This window comes from Phycodurus eques, chromosome 7 (genome assembly GCF_024500275.1).
Source record: "Phycodurus eques isolate BA_2022a chromosome 7, UOR_Pequ_1.1, whole genome shotgun sequence".
Taxonomy (NCBI): Eukaryota; Metazoa; Chordata; class Actinopteri; order Syngnathiformes; family Syngnathidae; genus Phycodurus; species Phycodurus eques.
In genome coordinates, this window is record NC_084531.1 from 13,299,286 (window position 1) to 13,322,556 (window position 23,271).

Below are 23,271 nucleotides of genomic sequence, written 5' to 3' on the forward strand. Positions count from 1 at the left end.
GTAAAGGCAAAGATTTATTATTCAGTTGACTTGTTAGACCTAATAAGGGTGTATATACTGAACATTGTGCAGTACATAACGGTTTGGTCAATTGTCATTTTCAGAGGCATACAAAATTGTCATCCAGTATGAAGTGGTTTTTTTTGTTTTGCTTGTTTTTTTTCTAAGAATAATCCTAGGGAAAAAAATTAATTGCCATGGTGTTTGCATCCATGCATGCAGTCAAAGCAGGATTAGTGCGGTTCTCTGGGTTGGAACAACAGGTGGGCAGAGCGCCGTGAAGAGAAGCCCAACAAAACCAACACTAAAAAGGGGAGACAATTACATGCAAATGTGTGACCAAACACAGTTCAAAGTCAGCTGGTGTGCTCTAAGTGTTGCCGGAAATAGCACTTAATCGGCAGCTTACCTGCGGTTGCATGGTGAGCGCGACGAGGAAGATCACAGCCCGTGGCAGGTGGAGGCTCCTCGGGTGTGAGACGGCGGGCTTCCCGGTGAAGCTTCTTGTCTCGGCCCGACTTGTGCCCTCCATCCCGGCGTCGGAGGCGGCGGTGGGGCCCCCCTCTCCACTCCTCCTCCTATTCCGAACCGAACCTTTGACACACACCCCCCCCCCCCCTCAGGTTCCGATTTACTTCATCCCTGCTTTGATTTCCACACACACCCCCCCCCCCGCGCGAACACCTGCGCCACTCCTAAAAGGTGTGCGTCCGTAAACGCACCGCGACCGCAAACGCACCACCGGAGCGTGGCTGTATGTTTCTCCTTCCTCTTTTCAGCAGCTTTAAAGGTCCAATCTGGCGGCTCACTTGACTTGAACTCTCATCCCAATTAGGTCACTCTCCCTCTTTCTTCAAGGCTGACCAATCAAGCCCCGAACTAATCAAGCATCTTCCATTTCTAGCCCATTATTATTTTTTTTGGGGGGGGGGGGCCGTGTGGCCCAAGTTAATTTTTCTTTGTGCGCACCTCATGTAAAAAGCGGCCGGCTGGTCATTTGTCAAGCGCATACGGAGCCTGGCGGCGAGTCAATGTGGGAAACAATGAGAGAGAGTGAGAACATGGAGAGAGAGAGAGAGAGAGAGAGAGAGAGAGAACAGGGAGGGTGTGTCCTGAAGCAGTGACTATCTGTCTTTCAGCGCCTGCCCGAAAGATTCCCAGCGCTGACAAAAAGCTCCACTTTCTCTCTCTTGCGCCCCAACTTTGTTTCATTATGCGTCACTTTGGCGCAGATTATCCATGCGAAAAGTCTTTCCGCAATCCACCGCGGCCCCTGTTTGTTGCCCTTTTGCATCAAAAGCTCCACCGTGTGCCAATTAGCAGCAGGGGCGGGATGGGGGGGGGGGGCTCGAAACCAGTGGCCCCATGTGGTCTGTCCCCCACCCCCACCCCAAATCATTTCGTTAGGATGATATACCCTATCAATCAATTCATCTTTCTTTGACACTTTATGCTGTAGCCCAGTACGGAAGCGTATTGCATTCAGTTGGATTGAAAAAATAAAATAAAAAGTTATTTTTTTTAGGGCTTTGTTTTTTTGAATATTTTTTTCTGACTACTTATTTTTCTGAGTTTTTCTGTCTAATTCCCCCCTGTTTTATGACTGTTTTTTCCCCTATTTTTTAAACGATTTTTCTTTCCTGTTTTTATGTGTAACCCCCCCCCCCCCTCCCCTCCCCTCCCTGTTTTCTAACTATTTTTTCTGTTTTTCTGACTAACTCACACGAGAACCTGCGGACTCCGTAGTAAGCAACATGACCAGTTTATTTAGTTTGATCAAGTTGTATTTTGGAATGGGTTTAAGACACTGGGAGATACTCGTGTCTCTGAGTCACATAGATGGTATTGTTATTAGTCATTAGAAGAAAAAAAAACATCTGAAAAACAGGGAAAAATAATTAGTGAGAAAAACAGAAAAAAATAGTCAAAAAAAGACTGGGGTCAAAAAAAGACTGACATTTTCTCAACTGGGTTTCCCCGTTGGGGCCCAGCTCATTGAGCCTATCCCAGTTGCATTCAGCGAGAGCCGAGGCAAGGTAAACCCAGGACTGGTCACCAGCCAGTTGCAATGGAATTGTAGTTGTTATTGCAATGATTCCCAAAGTGTGGTATGAGTACAACTCGTGGCAAAAGAATCGCTGAACTAAATGTGGAAACTGCATTTTACAGTGACTTCAACTTCCTGTACAGGATATTTAAGCAGTGCCATCTTTCAACAAAATGATTTCTGATGTGTCTTCCCTTTCCAATCTCTTCTTAATTAGAAGAATATGGCTATGTTGTTTATAGAATCTGGAGTGTTTTAGATTTAAGGATTGAAGATGTCCTTTTCAAAGCAAATGAAGGCAGTATGTTCAAAAAATGTAATAAGACTATTTAAGGATGCAGAGACACCCTCATGTATTTTAATCTTTGTTCTTGACCTAAATGAAACAAAATCAAACAGTCAGTGTAAAAAAAACAACAAAGCATGTTTTCATTGGTCATTTAGACCAGTTTCCCAACCTTTAATGAGCCAAGGAACACATTTTACAGTAGAAAGGTCTCATGGCACACCACCAAACAAAAATGTCACAAAAAGTATATATATTGAAATAATGTTAATGTCACAAATTTACCGAGTGTGAAATTTGGGCCGTGTAGTTGACCACAAAGCTTTACAGGTTAATTTTATCTTCTGCCATCTAGTGGACAGGCATGTAATTGTCCTGCCTGTCACGATACGTTGCTGGCATAGAGATAAAAAAAAAAAAAAAAAAAGCTATATTTGTCATTAATTAATAATAATTTTCAGACAAATTACTGTTGATGACACTGGATAATTTCCCACGGCACCTGCGATGATCGCTCACAGGACACTGTTTGAGAATCACTACATGGATTACTACATGTACTTAGATATTACCACTATCTGACCTGTTTATGTATTGAAAGTGTACTTTGAATGACGCGGTGTATCTTTCTCTCTATTATCAGTGATTATCCATTTTCCCTTAACTGGTCAAAAACTATTTTTTTAAATATATAAATAAAGATATAATAATGTATCTTTATCTTTATATACCAGTGACATACAGTGAGTAGCAGAACATTTAAGAAGGCATTGTACACAATTAACCTGTGTATGTACTTTTTATGACATTTATGTTTGGTGGTGTGCCTTGTGATTTCTTTAGAATAAAATATGAACTCAATAAAGGTTGGGAAACACTGCTCTATATCGATTTATTTCGCTATTTATTTTCGGGGTATTGGAGTCATGCACATGGCATATTTTCGACACGTGTTCACACAATGTACCTTCTTTATCGCCGATGGTGATCTTGTTGCTCAAGAACCTCCCTGACAACCGCTAGCGTTTCCTCAAGCCCCGGCACTCGCCGCTGACCCCCCCAACCCCCAGCAGCGGAACAGAGAGGACCCTTGAGGAAGTGGGGGCCTCGATTTGCATGGCTGGGCTGTGACCACGGTGCCCGAGATGAATGCTAAACCAAGGCAAACGGTAAACGACATGACAGGGCCAAGTTCGTGATCCATCGTTGTCTGCAGTTTACCTGAGGGAGTTAACAATATCCATCCATCCATTTTCTGTACCGCTTATCCTCACGCGGGTCGCGGGCGTGCTGGAGCCTATCCCAGCAATCTTTGGGCGAGAGACGGGGGTACACCCTGAACTGGTCGCCAGCCAATCGCAGGAGTTAATAATAGTTTTTTTTTTTTTTAAAAAGCTCATCTTACTGGTTCGGAATAAAAGCAAAATGATTCATCTTGCTCAAGATAAACATTCCCTATTTGGTTTACAAATGACTACAGGTCTTTAAATGTCTACCCATTCATCAAAACGGTCTCCTGTGACAACCCCCAGGGCTTACTTCTTCATCCTCCCCCTTTTTTTTTAATTATATACCACATGCACCACACAATCAATTAATTCCATTCATCCATCCATCCATTTTCAACTCCGCTTATCCTGGTTAGGGTCGCGGGGTGCTCGAGCCTATCCCAGCTGACTTCGGGCGAAAGGCGGACTAGACCCTGAACTGGTCGTCATATGTGTCACATATAGACACGGACAACCATTCGCACTCGCATTCACACAGTCACTGAGTGGGAACTGATTCCACGCTGCCCGCACCAAAGTCAGGCGAGTGCACCACTACACCATCAGTGACTCAATTAATTCCTTTTTTTTCCATTTTTTTTAAGGGATGGGATGATAACCTTGTGCGGAATTTTCTAAACTCTGGTTTCCAAGCCACTGCCATATTGAACAGAATAATGCTGCCCAAAGAAGTTGTTCCATACTGTACATGTGGCTCAACTTCCCATACCTGACAATCTTTTTCTTCATAAAGTGCGGTTTCACTCATACCGAATTTTAAAATGTGACTTACTGCTCTTATAGTGTGTGGTGTGATAAAGATGACCAACATAGCACACAACATACAACGATATCTCTATTGACACTCAAGTCTCCTCCCTCAAACCAGATGTCAGCCATTGTGCCAAAACTGACCTGTGAGAGGCAGCATGGTGCCACAGGGCATTCAAACCATCTCGAAATACAAATAAGAAAGAGCAGTACAAACATATACTAAGATTATCTGGTAACTACATTGAGGTTACAAACACTTCTCCTTTTTTGTTGTGGAGAATGACTTGGGAGACATGAAATACAAACACTCAACACACAACCAGTTGTGCTTCTATTTGTGTCTAACAACAGCATGAGCTTCAGATCGCTTCTTAATTGGCTGTAATATGTAACGGTTCACTGTACAGTATATTAAAAACACATTCACTGCCATTGACGGCTTAAAAGTCAAATATCCATGTTAACTGGGAAGACCGGCAGTTCTGACACAATTGCTGTATTGTTTTACATATTGGTCTGGTGATACTATAGTTTCAAGAGTTACTCAGTAATTCCTAACATCTGGTTGAGTTAAACACATTCTTTTGTGTGAACATTACATCTGTCAAGAAACTTTGCCATTTGCAGCCAAGATCTTGAAAATATAACTGCCCTTACAAACAACTGGATCGGAAACAAGTCAGACAGACAGCGATACAGTCGACGAAAAGAAAAAGAAAGAGTGAATGAAATCATCAGGAAGATCGCTGGCAGCGCTCTCTTTCTTTTTATTTGAATGCAGAGTGACGTCAACACCCTCCCACATGCGAGCTGACAGATAAGTTGCCTTTTCAGCCCCTGTTACTGTAAGAACACTGTGCTGATGAGTAGGGAGGCGTGATGGCATGTTGCCAGGAGCATGCATCACACACACAGACGGTGCTCTGGTGGCTAAGGTCAGCGCTTTCTCAAGGCAAAATAAAGGAGTGTGTAAAGGCTTGGGAAAGTGGCAGAAGAATGCGGATCTGTGCAAACAGTCGCGGCGACCTAAAGACAATACCTTAGGGCACAGTTTAAGTTCACAACAGAGGGGGCCTCCCCGAGTGTGTATGTACAGTGGGCAGACAAGTGAGTCCAAATTATGGCTAACTCACACTCAATCCATTCAGTGTTTGCAGCACATAATTACACTGCACAATAAGCAAAGGCCTCAGAGGATACGATGGGCAAACAGGAACTGGGCATTTACTAATTGGCACACTATTGTGAACACAAGTGGCTGTTAAACTTCATTGAGTTTCATTCATTCCAAATAACTGGAATACAAAGTGTGTGAGTATGGTCCTCTGATCAACCCCAGTTTTCTTAATGAATTGGAGCTGAAATGTTTTTAATGAGAAAACAGTTCATCAACAGTGGTTGGAGTAGTTTCATAGTCAAGATTTTGTGCAGATTGTGTGTGGGGGACAACGCCATTCTTTCCAAAAATGTGACTCAACTGTACTTTGCATTTTAATCGCATTCCTAAGCATTTTGTGTGTTTGTACGTTTGAACACAGTCAAAAAAGAAAAAAAAGAAAAAAGCGTGCCGCATTCATTTGATGAAATTCACTCACAATACACCAACTGGAAAGGATATGGCACATAAAATCCAAAGAGGAAGGCAAAAAGGAAAACGCTATGTCACAGGTGACAATGTGTAGCTCAGTGAATCAAGTTATAAAATCAATAGTCACATGATTTTTTTTTAAATAAAGCTCCATTTTATTTTATTTCAGTTGCTTAGACAAATTGTGACTCAAATATCCATCCATTTTCTGAGCCGCTTCTCCTCACTAGGGTCGCGGACGTGCTGGAGCCTATCCCAGCTGTCATCGGGCAGGAGGCGGGGTAAACCCTGAACTGGTTGGCAGCCAATCGCAGGGCACATAGAAACAAACAACCATTCGCACGCACAGTCACACCTATGGGCAATTTAGAGTTTTCAATTAATCTACCATGCATGTTTTTGGGATGTGGGAGGAAACCGGAGTGCCCGGAGAAAACCCACGCAGGCACAGGGAGAACATGCAAACTCCACACAGGCAGGGCCGGGGATTGAACCCGGGTCCTCAGAACTGTGAGGCTGACGCTCTAACCAGTCGTCCACCGTGCCGCCTGACTCAAACATAAATTTTTCAAATGGTGTCACATTTTTGGGAACACCCTCTATCGTATCTGTATGGGCAAAATAACAGCAGTCGCTGAATTAAAGAAATGTGCATTTAAGGGTGATTAGGTTTAACGGTACCCATTTATATTTATAGATTGTTTACTAATTGGTTACCGATTTATTTTGTAAGAACAGAAACAAGCTTACTGTGTATCCACCATTAACTGTACAGTCTACTTTTTTTGAAAATTGATGAAGTTTTGAAAGTATTACACCGTCACCCTTTTTCCATTTTAAAAAGCGCCAGATCAGACAACTAGTTTGATTTGATAAAAAATTGTGGATATACAGTAGCGTATAGTGAGACTGCCGTCCATTCAGTTCAGGGATTCTCAAAGTGTGGTACTGGAACTACGTGAGGGTATGCGGGGGGAAAAAATGAAACTGCCTGTACAATTTAGTTGTATTGTAGTTTTTTGTACAACACATTTGCAATAAACTTTGAATAACTTTGTTTTTAAACTTTTATTTCAGTACAATTTTTTAAACTTGTATCCAGCAATACAATATAATTAAATCATCGAGTAGTATTCTTCATATATTTAAGCAGTTAATGTTTAAACTGTGCATATGTTACAGTAGCTAACAATACAGAAGTCAATTTACAACTCATTTTTTTATGAACACCTAGTCCTACTACAGTAATTTACATTGTTCGAGAGCCAAGTACTTTTTTGATGATACTAAGTGTAAAACACTTTGCAAACGACCAATTTAGTTTGTAGCATAACTAATAACCAGTTCATAAATCCTTCATAAGGGTACTCTTATTGTAAATTGGTATCTAAGCGCCCAGTTTCATGAAGTTGTACAATGTGATGACATCCAAATTGCTTTATCCATTCTTTTTTTAGTGGTTTTAAATCCATTGATGATACTTTACCACCAGATATAAATGAAGCATGATTCTTCGAAAATGATTAATGTAATTCTATGCAGTCTAATAACATTCTTATTACTTACTGCCTTCCTTCACTGTGGGAGGTTGAAGCCCACTGTCACGCTGAACTCAAAAACCATGACAATGGCTCCATCTGCTGGGCTTAAAAGAACACTCAATGATAAATCATGAGGCAGAACATTTTCTCTGAGAAAGTTCGTGTTTATTGCAAAAAAATAAGAAGCTCCAGGTGTGATGTCTGACCAGACGCTGGGTGCAATGCTTTCACACAAACCAAACAAAACAAACACTTAAGAGTAAGGAATGGGAAAACAGCATATTAAAAAAATTCTCAGTTTGTGTCCTAGCGATAAACAGACCTGTGCGAGGGAGCGACAAAAAGACGTGCTATTTCTTGGCAAAGGAGATCTTCATGGCGTTGCTCTGCGTGATCTTGAACCCTTGCAGTGCGTCTCGTGCGGCGCCGGCCTGCACGTCGTTGTCAAACTCCACGAAGGCGATGTCATGCCGGCCGGGCACCAGGCGCACTTCCTTGAATCCCGGGAATCTGAGGACAAAACGAACATTTTTGTACTTTGAAAATGAAGGGATGTTCAACAAACGTTGAACATCTGGATAAATACAAAGGTGGGCAGCAAAATAGGTGTTTTGACTGACTGGTTGAAGAGCATGGACAGCATGAGCTCGTTGGTCTCCTCGGGCAAGTTGGTGAGGAAGAGGATGTGATTGGGAGGATTTTCCTGGAAGTATAAAAGTAGTTAGAAACACTGTGTACAACTCAATGGTGACAACTTGCCCACGTTATCACATCTGTCTTTTTCATTTGTTGGCCTATTTCTTTGTAATAGTACAAAGAGTAACAACTCCTTTGTGATTGGCTAGTCATTCGTCAACGTCAATACGAATAGTGATTGGGTTTTTTAAGGGGCGAGTCCGAGCACTAATTTTAATGCTACTGTTAATGGACTTAATGGGTTGTGACTTATTTTCTTTTTCAAAGAACAAATAGCCAAATGGCATTTCCTTGTTTGATGGTTTTAGGGTGATCAACAATAAAAAAAGGTCTGAGGTTAATGTCAGACCAACAGTCGAAACAGTTGAAATTATGTAGTTTGGTTGAACACTTTGGTGCTTGAATATGCTGTACAATGTTTAATTCTTTGTTTTTGGTGTCAGATTCATACTGCAAACTTCAACTGGGAGTTGTCGCTCATATTGGATAAGACTGGTCTTCCACAGCTGCTTCAGGTGTTATCCTTCGCGCTTGCCGTACTGTTGTTATATGGGGACGCCAGAGGCTGAATAAAGTACACTACAGTGCACCGCAGCGCTCTCATTCGGCTTTCGTTCTTTCCACATAAAAATAGTGAATATATTTTACATGAGCGACTACTGAACAGCTTGAAGCAAGGATGCTTAGCCTATTTTTTGCCAAGCTGCACAGAATTACCGGAATTAAAAAATATTTGGTATAGGTTAATTTTTGTCAGCAAGGTATTGGGGTACTTTGTAATACCAGTATATGGTGAAACCCTTTTTAAGATATTTAAAAAATAAAAAAACAAATGAGTGCATCCTGCTTTAAGCATTTTAAACAATGCACCAAAACGTACAGCATAATGTGATGAGAGATTTACATTTACAGCACAAAATCTGTCCAACAAGAGTAGTTTCTAATATTCTTATCACATTTAATGAAATGTCACATACACTTTTGTAACCTGAGAGCAACCAAATGCTTTTTAAAAGACGACAATACCTGCTGGGGCATCTGTCCGGGCATCATCTGACCATGACCCATGCCACCAGGGGGCATCTGACCAGGCGCCATTCCAGGGGGTGGCATCATGCCCGGTGGGGGCATATAGGGCGGCTGTCCTGGCATGTGCATCATGCGGCCCCCCTGGTTCATCTGAGTCATTCCCTGTAGAGAAAGTCAAAAAGCAGTTGTGACTGCTCAGCTGTGTATTTCAGTAGACTATAATAAATATGAAATGGATTATAAACGCAATTGTGTGCTCCTACTGCCATGGCTCCAGGCACGCCTCCACCCATGGCGGCAGCCGACGCCTTCTTGTTACCGCTCGACTCTGGCTTTACGGGCTTCTTCTTCTCCTTCTTACGATCGCGCTCTACATAAGTGCCTTTCATTTTGGCAATGATGTCCGAATCTTGATTGGCATACTGGATGCGCTGTGGGAAGAGTTGATCCAGAACATGTCCGTAAAGGCTTTTAAAAGGGGAATTAGGAGATGTATAAAAAAAAATGACATGGACATACCATGGGTTTGTCATAGAATGGGAATCCTTGCATGGATCTGAGCGCATTGGAGGCACTGTTCACCTCTTTGAAGATGACAAAGGCCTGACCCTTCATTTTCAAAGTACGTGCCACCAAGATGTCCAGAATCTGGCCAAACTGTGAGAAGATGGCATACAGAGACTTCTTCAACTCTTGGGGGGGGGGGGGGGGGGGGGGGAGAGAGAGAGATACAGTATTATTTACATTGCACATCTTTGTAGATGAAGTCTACTCCAATTCAGTAACTAGTGTGAAATGATAGTTTCCTTTTTAACATCTTAAATACATCCATCCATCCAGTGGATGGACAGTTTGTGAGAAATTGGTACTTTGGGATTAACTCATTAGGGGAGCAAGGAGGTAGGTAACACGTCTGCCTCACAGTTCTAAGGTTCTTAGTTTGCATCTTATGTCCATCCCTCCAGTGTGAAGTTTGCATGTTCTCCCCAAGCTTCTTTACACATACCCAAAACATAGATAATATGTTAAACGATAAATTTTCCATAGGTGTGAAGGTGAATGGTTGTTTGTCTATATGTCCTGCATTTGACTCGGGACCAGTCCAGGTTGTGCCCGGCCTCTTGTCTGCTGGGAAAGACTCCATCTGATCCATAACCCTAATAAGGACACGCGCTACAGAAAATGGAGAGATGGACCTCATCTTAAGGCAACAGCTAACCAGTTTTCACCATTTGTTGTAGATACGTGTCAGGAAAATGAGTTCATTGTGTATTGCAGTTCCTCCATTTTAATTGCAAAGAACAGCCAACGCTGTATAAACTAGTACGTATGCTCAATAAAATAAAAGTAAAAGTAACGAATTAAGAACATTGTGGACTGCTGCACGCCTGGTGTTAAAAGTGCACGGCGGTACTCACCATCTTTCTTAATTTTCTCGTTCAAATTGTTGATGTAGATCGTGTGATTGAGCCGAACCTCCGTCGTGGCCATCTAAAAAGTTGAAAAGGACACATTGGAAGGGTATTATTGAAGAAACCAACATCTAAATTGGATGAAGAGTTAGCATTAGCAACAGCCATATGAACGGCGTGGGGTTGTTCGTCAATAAGCTAATTCTTCTAAAACAACATTATTAAGCATAAGAGCTTCACTCACACCTTCACTTGAGACAATTAAAAAAAAAAACTAAACTTCCGTACTTAAACCTGCAATGAACTTAACTTTTATAGAGGAAAAAAAAATCAAGATTCATTAAAGCGAACCAGCACCTACCTTGGATGTTGAATGAAAAGCGGAGAAGACCGTGCTCACATCTCGCGATAAAATAAAAAAAAAAAAACTCACAGTTCTTCTTCGTCCTTTATTTCAGTGCAATACCGCCACCTTTGGGCGTACTTTCCGGGTCGTATACTACAGTACAAAGCAAGTAGTTGTATCTGATATTTTAATACAAAACAATAACTTATTACAACACAATGTTTAAAAATGAGCTCTTAGCAAGACTACTGTTCCGTAAATATTTTTAAAAATTAAATGACAGCACTTTCCTATAGGGGTCGACCAAGTGTAGGTTTGCCGAAACAACCCCCCTTAGCACACAAAGAAGAAAGTTAGCCGTTGCCAAATATGGTTATAAACACCGGTTTCGCGCGCTAGCTAAGCGAGTCCAAAAGTGAGTATACTACCAATCAATGTGAGACAAAACATGCTAATTATCCTAGTATATTATTGTCATTAATTGAAGATTACTACACCTGCATTTTAACTCAGTTACCACGTAGTAACGAACTTCTTAACTGTAGTACTCGATGCAGTAAAAGGGGTGTGCGATTGTTTTGTGTAGTACTATCAAACCGAGCGTCACTGTGCTCTGACAGGACATTGGGAAAATGTCCGGGTGCCCCGTGCCCTCTCTTCAACCACCTCCTCTTCCACCTCCACCACCAGCACCTCTACACCCAGCAGACAAAAAGAAGAAGTTTTATCAGACGATAGGAGGCAGTCGCAGCCCAGTGGAAGGAGACAACACGGAGCCCCTCCTGCTCATTCGGCAGAGGGAGAGCAGGTGACAGATGAATAATGAGCACCATCCAGTTCAATGTATCGCATGAGGTTAAGATCACTTGCATGCATGCATCTATCTGATTGTAAATTATCACGATCAGGCACAACAACATGTCATTTGTCATATTGCAAGGGGGGGGGGGGGGGGGGGGACAAAACAATGAATTACGTAATTTTAACATGATGTCATCACGTATTTTTAATGCATAATTATTATTAAAACAGTGTAATAATTCGTGTGAATATAAATTAGATTCACTCAATTGAAATGAGAAGAAAGTGGTTGTCAGGCAAATTTTATAATTCATTTTAATTTAGACTAGCATTCACAATGCAGCCGTATGGAAGGCACAAGCCAGTGCAAACTGCAGGTCGGTCCCAAGTCCAGATAAATGCAGGGAGTTGCGCCAGGAAGGGCATCCGGTTTAAAACTTTGCCAAACAAATATGAGCGTTCATCCAAACAATTCCATACCGGATCGGTCGTGGCCCGGCTTAACAACATTCTACAGGGCGCCGGTGAAAATTCAGCTCCTGCGGATGGAGACGAAGGAGAGGTGGAAAGTGGGTTCTTAGCAGAGGTAGAAAATGAAATCACAGAGCCGAGAACTGAATGTGGGGACTTTAAATGTTGGGACAATGATAGGAAAAGCTCAGGAGTTGGTTGACATGATGATTAGGAGAAAGGTAAATATATTGTGTGTCCACCAGACCAGGTGGAAAGGCAGTAAGGGAAGAAGTTTATGAGCAGGGTTCAAATTATCTTATCATGGTGTAGATGGGAAGAGAAATTGAGGGTGTTATCCATCTGTCCATCCATCCATTTTCTACACCGCTTATCCTCACTAGTGTCGCGGGTATGCTGGAGCCTATCCCAGCTAACTGTGGGCGAGAGGCGGGGTTACACCCTGAACTGGTCGCCAGGCAATCGCAGGGCACATATGAACAAACAACCATTCACAGACAGATTCACACCTACGGGCAATTTAGAGTCTTCAATCAACCTACCATGCATGTTTTGGGGATGTTGGAGGAAACCAGAATACCTGGAGAAAACCCACACAGGCACAAGGAGAACATGCAAACGCCACAAAGGCGTTACCGGATTTGAACTTGGCTCATCAGAACTGTGAGGCAGATGTGCTAACCAGTCATCCACCATGCCGTTATTGAGGATATTGTGTATAATGTAATTAGTGGCTATTACCCCACAGGTAGGATGTGACCTAGAGGTGAAAGAGAAATTCTGGAAGTAGCATGACAAAGTCTTTCTGAGCATCCCAGACAGAGAGAGAGTGTCGTGATTGGTGCAGATTGTAATGGACGTGTTGGTGAAGGAAAAAGGGGTGATGAAGAAGTGATGGCTAAGTACGGCATCCAGGAAAGGAACTTGGAGGGACAGATGCTGGTAGACTTTGCAAAAAGGATGGAGATGGCCATAGTGAACACTTTCTTTCAGAAGAAGCAGGAACATATGGTGACCTACAAGAGCAGAGGTAGAAGCATGCAGGTGGATTACATCTTGAGCAGATGATGGAATCTGAAGGAGGTTACTGACTGTAAGGTAGTGGTAGGGGAGAGTGTGGCTTGACAGCATAGGATGGTGGTGTGTAAGATGACTCTGGTGGTGGGGAAGAAGACTAAGAAGACAAAGGCAGAGGAGAGAACCGTGTGGTGGAAGCTGAGAAAGGAACAGTGTTGTGCGGCTTTTCGAGAAGAGGTGAGACAGGCTCTCGGTGGACGGGAGGCGCTTCCAGAAGACTGGACCACTACAGCCAAGTTGATCAGAAAGACAGGCAGGAGAGTACTAGGTGTATCTTTTGGTAGGAAAAGGGAGAATGAGACTTGGTGGTGGAACCTCAAAGTACAGGAAATCATACAAGGAAAGAGGTTAGCTAAGAAGAGGTTGAACACTGAGAGGACTGAGGAGAGGAGAAAGGAATACATGGAGATGTGATGTAGGGTGGAGGTAGAGGTGGCAAAGGCCAAACAAGAGGCATATGATGACATGTATGCCAGGTTGGACACGAAAGAAGGAGAGAAAGCTCTATACAGGTTGGCCAGACAGAGGGATACAAAAGTGCAGCAGGTTCGGGTGATTAAGGATAGCGATGGAAATGTGTTGACTGGTGCCAATAGTGTGCTGGATAGATGGGAAGAATATACTGATGACATACCTGTGGAGGTATGGACGCATCTAGGAGAGGTGGCTGTGGAGTTTTTAACCAGCTTGTTCAACATAATTCTCACAGGAGAGAAAATGCCTGAGGAATGGAGGAAAAGTGCGCGGGTTCCCATTTTTAAGAACAAGGGTGATTGATGTGCAGCGCTGTGGGATCTATAACAGATTAAAGTTGATGAGCTACACAATGAAGTTATGAGAAAGAGTAGTGGAGGCTAGTGAGTTTTTGCTAGCAACAGTATGGTTTCATCCCTACAAAGAGTACCACAGATGCATTATTTGCCTTGAGGGTGTTGATGAAGAAGTACAGAGAAGATCAGAAGGAGCTACATTGTGTCTTTGTAGATCTAGGGAAAGCCTATGACAGAGTACCCAGAGAGGAACTGTGGTACTGCATGCGGAAGTGGTTTGGCAGAGAAGTATGTTAGAATAATACAGGAGATGTACGAGGGCAGCAGAACAGTGGTGAGGTGTGCTGTAGGTGTGACAGAGGAGTTTAAGGTGGAGCTGGGACTGCATCAAGGATCAGCCCTGAGCCCCTTCCTGTTTTCAGTGGTGATGGATAGGCTGGCAGATGAGGTTAGAATGGAATCCACATGGACCATGAAGTTCGCAAATGACATTGTGAGCTGCAGTGAAAGCAGGGAGCAGGTGGAGGAACAGTTAGAAAGATGGAGGCATGCACTGGAAAGGACAGGAATGAAGATTAGCCGAAGTAAAACAGAATATATGTGCATGAATGAGAGGGGTGGTGGGGGAAGAGTGAGGCTACAGGGAGAAGAGATAGTCAGGGTGGAAGACTTGAAATACTTGGGGTCAACCGTCCAGAACAATGGTGAGTGTGGTCAGGAAGCGAAGAAACGGGTCCAAGCAGGTTGGAACGGGTGGAGGAAGGTGTCAGGTGTGTTGTGTGACAGAAGAGACTCTGCTAGAATGAAGGGCAAAGGTAAGACGGTGGTGAGGCCGGCCATGATGTACGGATTAGAGACCGTGGTACTGAAGAGACAACAGGAAGCAGAAATGAAGATGTTGAGGTTCGCTCTCGGAGTGACCAGGTTGGATAAAATTAGAAATGAGCTCATCAGAGGGACAGCCGAGGTTAGACATTTTGGAGACAAAGTTAGAGAGAGCAGACTTCGATGGTATGGAGAGAGAGGAGAGGAGAGAGCGTGAGTATATTGGTAGAAGGATGATACTCGCATATACAAATTGGTTTATAACAACATTAATAATAGGCGGCACGGTGGACAACTGGTTACCACATCCACTTCACAGTACTGAGGACCCGGTTTCAAATCCTGCCTTTTGCCTGTGTGGAGTTTGCATGTTCTCTGCGTGGGTTTTCTTCAGGTCCTCTGGTTTCCTCCCACATCCCCAAAACATGCATAGTCGGTTAATTGAGAACTCTAAATTGCCCGTAGGTGTGAATGTGAGTGTGAATGGTTGTTTGTTTATATGTGCCCTGCGATTGGCTGGCGACCAGTTCAGGGTGTACCATGCCTCTCGCCCAGAGTCAGCTGGGATAGGCTCCAGCACGCCCGCGACCCTACTGAGGATAAGCAGTACGGAAAATGGATGGATGGATATTCTTATTGTTGTTACTCAAGCACAAATGTCATGTGCTCTTTATGATTTTTAAGTCCCATCTAAGTTTCTTTATTATTGTGTAAGAAATATACAAGAATAAAGAAACAGTATTTCAAAACACCCAATTTTATTATTATTATTATTATTATGAATGAGTTTTTGTTTTTACATTCTAACTTTTTTATTGTTGTGGGTTTCCTCTCCATTCATTTAAATTCAATTTATTTATTTTTTTTCCCCCAAAAATGTATTTTTTTATTTTTTTTTATTTTAGTGTAACTCTTTCCCTGTGCATAAAAGTAGCAATTGAATAGTAAAGTGTCATTTGCATGTCGTGTGCTTCAGTTTCAGCCGAGCTCTCCAGTGGACTCTGGTAAACGCGTACGTGCCTTCTCTCATCCAAGACGGCCCACAGTAAGTGTGCAATGCTCGTCAAGTCCCGTCATGCTCTGCCTTTGACTGATAGCATACTTATCTAACACTGGAAACTCTCAAAATACTTTCATGTGGACGACATGAAACATATTTGCCAGGGTGTGACCGTAAGCCGACTGTGTTATTCTGTTTATCTTGTAGGTGCGGCCTGGTGGCCTTGTGGATGGCTGCTCACCTGCTGCAGCCGTCCGTTGACATGGATGCCGTGGTTCAGGCTGCGCTTGGCCGAGGCTTCACAGCGCAGGGTGAAATGTTCTCAGGTGAACAAGATAAAAAGGGAGTGCGCATGAGTTTCAGGATTACCTCTCATCAAAACAACTGAAACACTCTCAAACAGACTACAGAAACGCTCTCACATGCTCACTTGAAATGCTTTCATACACACTGGTGGAACACTCTCACACACTACTGAAACAGTGACACACACGGGAAACGCTCTCACTCACAACTGAAATGCTCTCACACACACTACTGAAACACTCACACAGCACTGAAACCCTCATACATACAACTTAAACGCTCTCTTACACACTGCTGAAGTGCTCTTACACGCACAAGGGGAATGCCCTCATTCACAGCTGAAATAGAAGTTTCACTAGTATGTGTGAGATGTGTCAGCTTTGCACGTGTGTGTATACGAGCGTTTCAGTTGTGTCTATGAGTATTTCAATAGTGTGTGTGTCTGTGTATGTGTGTGAGAGAGAGAGAGAGAGAGACATTGTTTCAGTAGAGTGTGTGAGGATTTAAATAGTGTGTGAGAGTTTCAGTCGTGTCAATGAGAGTGTTTTAGTAAGGTTTATGAAAGATTTTGAGTGTGTGTGAATGAGTTTCAGTAGTGTATAATCTTATGACAGCGTTTCAGTAGGGTGTATGAGAGCATTTAAATTTTAATCGTGTGTGTTTGAGTTTCAGGAGCTTTTGAGAGCATTTCAGTTGTGCGTGTGTGTGTCAGTGAGTGTTTCAGTAATTTGTATGAGTGTTTTAGTGGCGTGTACGAAAGCGTTTCAGTAATGCGAGCGTTTTAGTAGTGTATATGTGTTTCAGTACTGTGTATGAGAGCAATTCAACAGTGTGTTTGTGAGTTTTTCTCTAGTGAGTATGAGAGCATTTCAGTAGTGTGCTATGAGAGTGTTTCAGTCGGGTGTGTGAGAGCGGGTTAGAAGTGTGTTTGAGCGAGAGAAAAATCAGTGTCAATGAGTATTTCAGCAGTGTGTAAGGGAGCGTTTTTAGTCGTGTACGAAAACATTTCAGTAGTGTGTGAGCGTTTCAGTACATGAGAGTTTCAGAATTGTGTACAGACGCATTCCAGCAGTGTGTAAGAGAGTGTTTCAGTAGTGTGTTGAGTGTTGAAATATTGCCTGCGAGAATGTTTTAATGTGTGAGTGGAAAAAAATCCTTAGCATGGATGAGAGTGTTTCAGTAGTGTGCGTGAAAGCATTTCAAGTGAGACTGTGAGAGTGTTTCATTAGTGTGTACAGAGCGTTTCAGTAGTTGGTGTGAGTGGGGGGGGAAATCATTAGCGTGTGAGAGGTAATCCTAAACGACTGTATGTCCCTGACGCCCCCCGTACTTTTCTTTGTCAGCTAGAAACATGGCGTTGTTGGCCGAGGAGGTGTGTGGATGCAAAGCGGAGCTGTTGTCAGGTGGTTTGAGTGGCAACAACGCCACCAAGCTCGTCGCACACTTATGGAGCAGACAGCCTGTTCTCATCCCGTACCCATTTATAAAAAATAAATTTAAAAAATCAATAAACATTACAGTACATGTGTAGTGTGCATACCCTTAAAGGAGACATATATATCCATCCACTTTCTATATAGCTCTTGTCCTCATTAGAGTCGCGCTTGAACTGGAGCCTATCCCAGCAGGCACTCCAGTGACCCAACTATTTGTACACAAACAATTAAAACGTTTTTCATATAATATGCTCCCTTTAAAGCGTATTTGAAACAAGCAAATGTGTACCTTGACACTTGCCATCCAGATATGATGAAGACTACAACCACGAGCCCTGCCAGCGCGGCGGCCACAGGGCACACTGGGCCGTGGCTTCAGGTAAAACATGGAGGCTGAATTATTATGTCGACCAAATTATGTATTTGATAATGTGACAAAAATATTTGTAAAAAAAAAAAAAAAAGTTAAACAATTAAATTCATACATCATAGTCATCAGAAATGCTGATTATCAAATGTTTTAGTGTGTGCAGATCGCTACAGGTGTGTTTTGCTATTTGAAGTTGGCTGTAACAAGTTTTACTCAGACCAACGAATCAGAGGATGGAAAAATGCTCGTCTCTGAGGACGAATTTGTAATTTGATTGGTTAAAGAAACAGTCCCATTGCTAATACAGTTAGATTTGCCACCACAACTGATTCAGAAGGCTCTGGGCAGATTAGATTGACATAGCAACACAGAGGTGAAAATGCGATTGCACTAATAAAAAAATCTAACATCTTCATACACCTGTACTGGAAGCAGTTTAGCCAAGAGAAACTCTACAAAAGAAGTAAATAGCATGTTGGGTATTGTTTAGGCCGGCAGAGACCACCCACCACTTTCTTTACCTTCCCCAGGTGTTCTCCTGGGTGTCGACCAGGGGGGCTTGGACACCGAGTCCACTCAGCCCGACCTCACTCTGCCGTGGATTCACCTGAGAAGGGACTCCAGCTCTTACTGCACGCCATGTCCCGCTGCAAACATCTCACTTTTCAGAGAGGTTTACATCCTGGCCAAACAGGGCAAAAGTCTGCGCTACCAACTGTGGAGTCTGGACAGCGTCGCCCGTAGCAACGAGCAGCTGAAGGGGATGGACCCGCAGAGATGCGGCGACGGAACACAGTATGTGCTTCCCCAAGGTGGCATGGAAGCCGGTTTGGCTGGTCAGGCTGTTTTACTGCACATAAGCACACAGTGTGATAGTGGCGCACACAAACAACATCGCGTGCTTCAGTCGACGAAGAAGACGTTTTTAAATTGCCAGCAGTGATGGAGTTTGGTTCACGATGCTGAAATATTGACATGGCAAAAGTACCTCTTTCGCTGATACACACTGTACTTAAGCAGAAGTACAGATATATCTTCTGGTTTTAACCTAAGTATCAAACTTCCTGTTTGGCTTCTTTTTTTGTGTGGGTGTTTTTTTTTTGGTAATCCAAACCCAGCGTGGACACGTTTAAACAAAGTTCACTTTTCCTTTTTTTCTTTTTCTTTCCACCACGTGATGCCTAGCAGAGTTGAGGAAGATGATGATGATTATTGGTTTAAGCATGCTGCAGATTGTTGTGCTTTTTTCTTATTTCAGAGTAGACGTTTTAATAGCGTTGGACAGAAACGTGAGCATTTACCTCAACGGTTGTCTTTTTGTACACTGTCAATCATTTTATTTCTTCAGTCACCATTTTGAACGTGCTAGCAATAGCAATGTACTTGTACTGTAATTTGATACTTGTTAAAAAGTACTGTACTTAAAAATGTATTTCAGTACAATAGTAATGATTTATTTTAGTTCTATGCAGTACCTTTTGTAAACCTATGTAGTGCTCGTACTGAAAATTAAAAAAAAAAAATCACATTGCATGTCACATGTGAAGCTAGGACTGACTCAACTTTGACGCTATCAAAACAACTTATTCGCATAGCTTTGCTAATGTTGTAAACTGACAAATGAAACGTGTTAAATTAGCTAACAGTAGAGGGGAGTTTACAATCCCCCCCAAAAAAAATAATTTTCTCATATTTGTTAAAACAGCCATTATGACTTTACAGAAGTACATGGTAAATATGATGCGTGAAAAAAAATCGGCCATCTGTGGCCGCATCTCGTGCCTCTAATTTGATATACAAGAACTCACTGCGGTCGAGGAAAAACAACAAATCAGAGACAGCAGTTGTGACTTATGAAGTGTCAGTCATTCGTTGCGCAGTCGTGGGTACACGTTACGAATAAGGTGCTTTTCTGGGGTAACAGGTCAGTGCAATTCGAAGGTAAGGAAATGGATTCCTAGAACAGGTCTGCTTTATTCACATAGGCAGTTGAGCTCACGAGTCTTGGTAATTGGTTGATAGTACATGGCTGAGAGCCACATGAGCACCAGCCAAACTGTGGGAGCTGGAATTCTAGTTGAGTTGTTGGGGCTCAAATACTTATTTCACTCAAGAAAGTAGACATTTTATACCGTAGAATACAAACTGATGTCTATTACTCAATAAAATGCTACACTGTTCATTTTGTAAAAGAGCAACTAACAAATTCAACGGAATCAAATAATTATTTCCTGCACTGTATGGAATTAAAACTAATTCACCAATGTAAAAGAAAAATCCACTCTGAAGTCTTATTTCCAGTTTATTGCAATCCGTTACCTTCATGGCAAAAAAAGCAAAGAAGATTCCATAGTAAATGTAACCTGTTGCTGCAGTTTCTCTGCTTAAAAATACATTTGTGCTTATAGAATATAAACATTATTATATCCAGTTTCCTCATGTTACAAAGAACCCAGTAAGGAGGAGGAGGGGGGAAAAAAGAACCTGTTAGCTCTTATACTTGGATAGAAGTAGTATAATACTTTGTAAACAAGTCAATGTTGACTTTTCAGAGATGACGGATTTCTTTTGTGTGATATCAGCACACACACGGTCAAAGACAAGGTCATCTACTATCGCACATCAATCAAACAGCAGCAGACATTCATTTTTAACCGTGCATAAAGCTATTGCTGTCATTTTCCGCATACAGAACAGTAAACCCATTGTCCAGTTTAAAGATCAAGATAAAAGACGGTGAAAAATTAGAAAAGGGATCACTTTAATCAGCTGGTTCCAGTTTTAAATGTTCCTTTAACCTTTTATGTGGCTCCATCAGTTTAAGAAGTTTCAGTTCTTAAGTGTGTGTGTGTGTAAATCCAATGGGAATGCTGCTTCCAAGCTTAAAGTTTGAGGCACGGCTCATTTTGATCGATGGCTTTCATGAGGATGCATAGTTCAACAAGTTCCAAACAGGTTTTCTGCTTGAATTTCGATCCGTGAAGACAAAAAAATGGAATCCCACTCATAATTGCTCTATAAAGACGGTTCAAGGAGGAAGGAAAAATAGCAGAAATGGTCTCTCTTTTACAGATGTAGGCATAGAAATTGTACAAGGAAGGTAAGCGGGTTATATAAAGGCCAGAAAAATTAAATAAATTTGTATTTACACAAGTTGGTTGACACTTAGTTGAATAACCAGTGTTTTAGTGTTGCCGAGTATTTAAATGCAAACCATGAAACCAGGCAAAATAACCTCCGAGGAGGTGACAAGCGGCCTCATGTCGACTACGTGAAGAACACGTCTGGAATCCACTTAGCCATAAAAGTCCTATCTTGCATTAAGTGGAGTGAGTCCGTAATCTCTACCTCTTCCATTTTTTCCATGGAGAAGTTTCGACGGTCACTGGCTCAGGGCGCCTGAGCCAGCATGGAGCCGAAGATATCTATGAGGTTGTCCAGCCCCCACATGTAGCCGTCCTCCTGGTTGCCCTCCACCCAGGGGGTCCGGTGGTCTAGGGTCCCGTGGCCGGGCAGAGGCACCGTCTTGCCAAAGTCGATCATCCACACGCGGGCCTTCCCCGAGGCGTCGTGCACAAACAGCAGAGAGCTGCCCACCACCTGAAAAATCAGAGGAGGGAAAGGTACTCACACGCTGTAAAAATAATACTATGGTTAAAGTAGAAGTACTGATTATACGCCTAAAAAAAATAAATAAATACAATCAAATAAAACAGACTGAAATGCATAAAAGTAAAACTACCAAATATATACAATACATTTGTGCCTTGATAGTTTAATTTGTTCTGTGTATACACTTATAACTACAAACACACTCAAATCATCTTTCCCCATTCAAATGAATGAAAATGCCATTAGATCTGTTCTAGCCTCCTCCAAAAAAACTGACAAAAATGTTTGCAACGTGTTTCTTAATGAGAAAAATAATGCTCTATAATAATTGTACTTTATAAAAACATACTGTCATGACATAATATAACAGATTGTAAAGACAAACAGTTTTTCACTTTTTTTGCTTCAATACAGTGGACATTGCATTGGTCCTTCTGGTGTGCAACTGGGCCACCTGAGGGCAGTATAATACAGATATATGGATATACATGGGTACGGTCACTCCTCAGTAAATCACAAAGGATAAATGTTTGCCTGTGAGTATTATTACCTTCAGGAGTGCACATAACACAATTTGGCCTGGTTCTCAAATGAGCACCACAGGTTGTTGTTTGAGGTCATTTTTTCCCCCCAACCCTCATGGATGAATTTACAGATTTACAGCACGCCTGGGCAAAGTACGGCTGGTGGGCCACACACCAATACTATTTGTTAGCTCGTTTATAACATTTTGCATTGTTGTTTTAAGATTAGACTCAACGTAATTTACGAAGCCAAAGCTATGTGGTTGTTTTAAATACACAACCTGTAACAACTCTTAACAACTGGAAGTGGCATCAACAGCTTGAAGCGTCTAGCTAGCAGGCATTGACTCAACTTACTGTCAAAACGTGTTCCCATAGCTATGCTAATGTTATAAATAGAGTAACAGAAAAATGCAAAATTAGCAAAGGATAACTGAAAAAAAAATCCACCTTAATTGTACTTTATGTGCTTTTTTTCAGATTGGATAGATCATTTTTTAAGGCCAGAAGACTCAAGAATCATGCTTAAACCCGACAATATTAAACATGTCTCTTCAATTAGGCCATTCATGGGGAATATCTTGCTTATCTGAATCTGTTTACTCCGTCAATCAAGAGCTCGACGACTAGTAAACAAGCCTATTTTGACCAAGTAAGGAGTAGAAAGTATTGATATCTGCTTTCAAATGAAAGGCATAAAAGTACAAAATAAATACTCAAAGTACAGATATAGTGGTACCTCGACTTAAAATACTGCAGTGCCATTTTTCTTTTCAAAGACACGTTACAAAATTATTTGTGGCTTAGTTTTTGTGGTGCTGGAACAGATTAATGGCATTTCCATTCATTTAAATGGGAAAAGATGATTTGAGGTACGACATGTGTTTTGAGTTATGAGCGTGGTCACGGAACAAATTACAACGTAAAGTCAAGGCACCACAGTACCTTCGAAATCTGCTTCAAGTGCAGTAAGTCAGTACTCTTAAACTACGTTACTTCCTGCCACTGTGAGCGATAGACATAGATAGCATGGAAGCAACTCATGGTGAAATATCGCCAAATCTAATAAACTCAGCCGAGCGGGTTTGTTTC

The 23,271-nt window shown here is 42.1% G+C and overlaps 4 protein-coding genes across 8 annotated transcripts in view; 1 reads left to right on the top strand and 3 right to left on the bottom strand.

Annotated features, from left to right (window-relative positions):
- The window catches only part of LOC133405427 (protein jagged-2), a 50,103-nt gene extending 49,091 nt beyond the window's left edge, over nucleotides 1-1,012 (bottom strand). For all 3 annotated transcript variants that reach the window (XR_009768948.1, XM_061682348.1, XM_061682349.1), the window contains exons 1-2: nucleotides 740-1,012; nucleotides 410-594 (exon numbers count right to left, since the gene is read on the bottom strand). Coding sequence is in view for 2 of the 3 variants with exons in the window: in XM_061682348.1 (XP_061538332.1) it covers nucleotides 410-532 (123 nt within the window). In the remaining variant the exon portion in view is untranslated. The remainder of the gene's footprint in view (nucleotides 1-409; nucleotides 595-739) is intronic.
- A 6,619-nt stretch (nucleotides 1,013-7,631) lies between these two features.
- snrpa (small nuclear ribonucleoprotein polypeptide A) lies at nucleotides 7,632-11,032 on the bottom strand. Its single transcript, XM_061682650.1, has 7 exons — nucleotides 11,003-11,032; nucleotides 10,648-10,720; nucleotides 9,749-9,921; nucleotides 9,493-9,660; nucleotides 9,227-9,391; nucleotides 8,125-8,207; nucleotides 7,632-8,014 (listed from the first exon to the last, which is right to left on the bottom strand). Exons 2-7 carry the CDS (start codon nucleotides 10,718-10,720, stop codon nucleotides 7,855-7,857), a joined length of 822 nt encoding a protein of 273 aa, XP_061538634.1. The 5' UTR covers nucleotides 11,003-11,032; the 3' UTR covers nucleotides 7,632-7,854.
- Nucleotides 11,033-11,339: 307 nt separating this feature from the next.
- actmap (actin maturation protease) lies at nucleotides 11,340-19,129 on the top strand. The gene is made up of 7 exons (XM_061682646.1): nucleotides 11,340-11,402; nucleotides 11,608-11,795; nucleotides 15,908-15,976; nucleotides 16,139-16,257; nucleotides 17,581-17,710; nucleotides 17,982-18,052; nucleotides 18,574-19,129. Exons 2-7 carry the CDS (start codon nucleotides 11,620-11,622, stop codon nucleotides 18,984-18,986), a joined length of 978 nt encoding a protein of 325 aa, XP_061538630.1. The 5' UTR covers nucleotides 11,340-11,402; nucleotides 11,608-11,619; the 3' UTR covers nucleotides 18,987-19,129.
- Nucleotides 19,130-20,332: 1,203 nt separating this feature from the next.
- The window catches only part of itpkcb (inositol-trisphosphate 3-kinase Cb), a 34,604-nt gene continuing 31,665 nt past the window's right edge, over nucleotides 20,333-23,271 (bottom strand). For all 3 annotated transcript variants that reach the window (XM_061682645.1, XM_061682644.1, XM_061682643.1), the window contains one exon: nucleotides 20,333-21,643. In XM_061682645.1, the coding sequence (XP_061538629.1) occupies nucleotides 21,434-21,643 (210 nt within the window). In that variant the 3' untranslated portion in view covers nucleotides 20,333-21,433. The remainder of the gene's footprint in view (nucleotides 21,644-23,271) is intronic.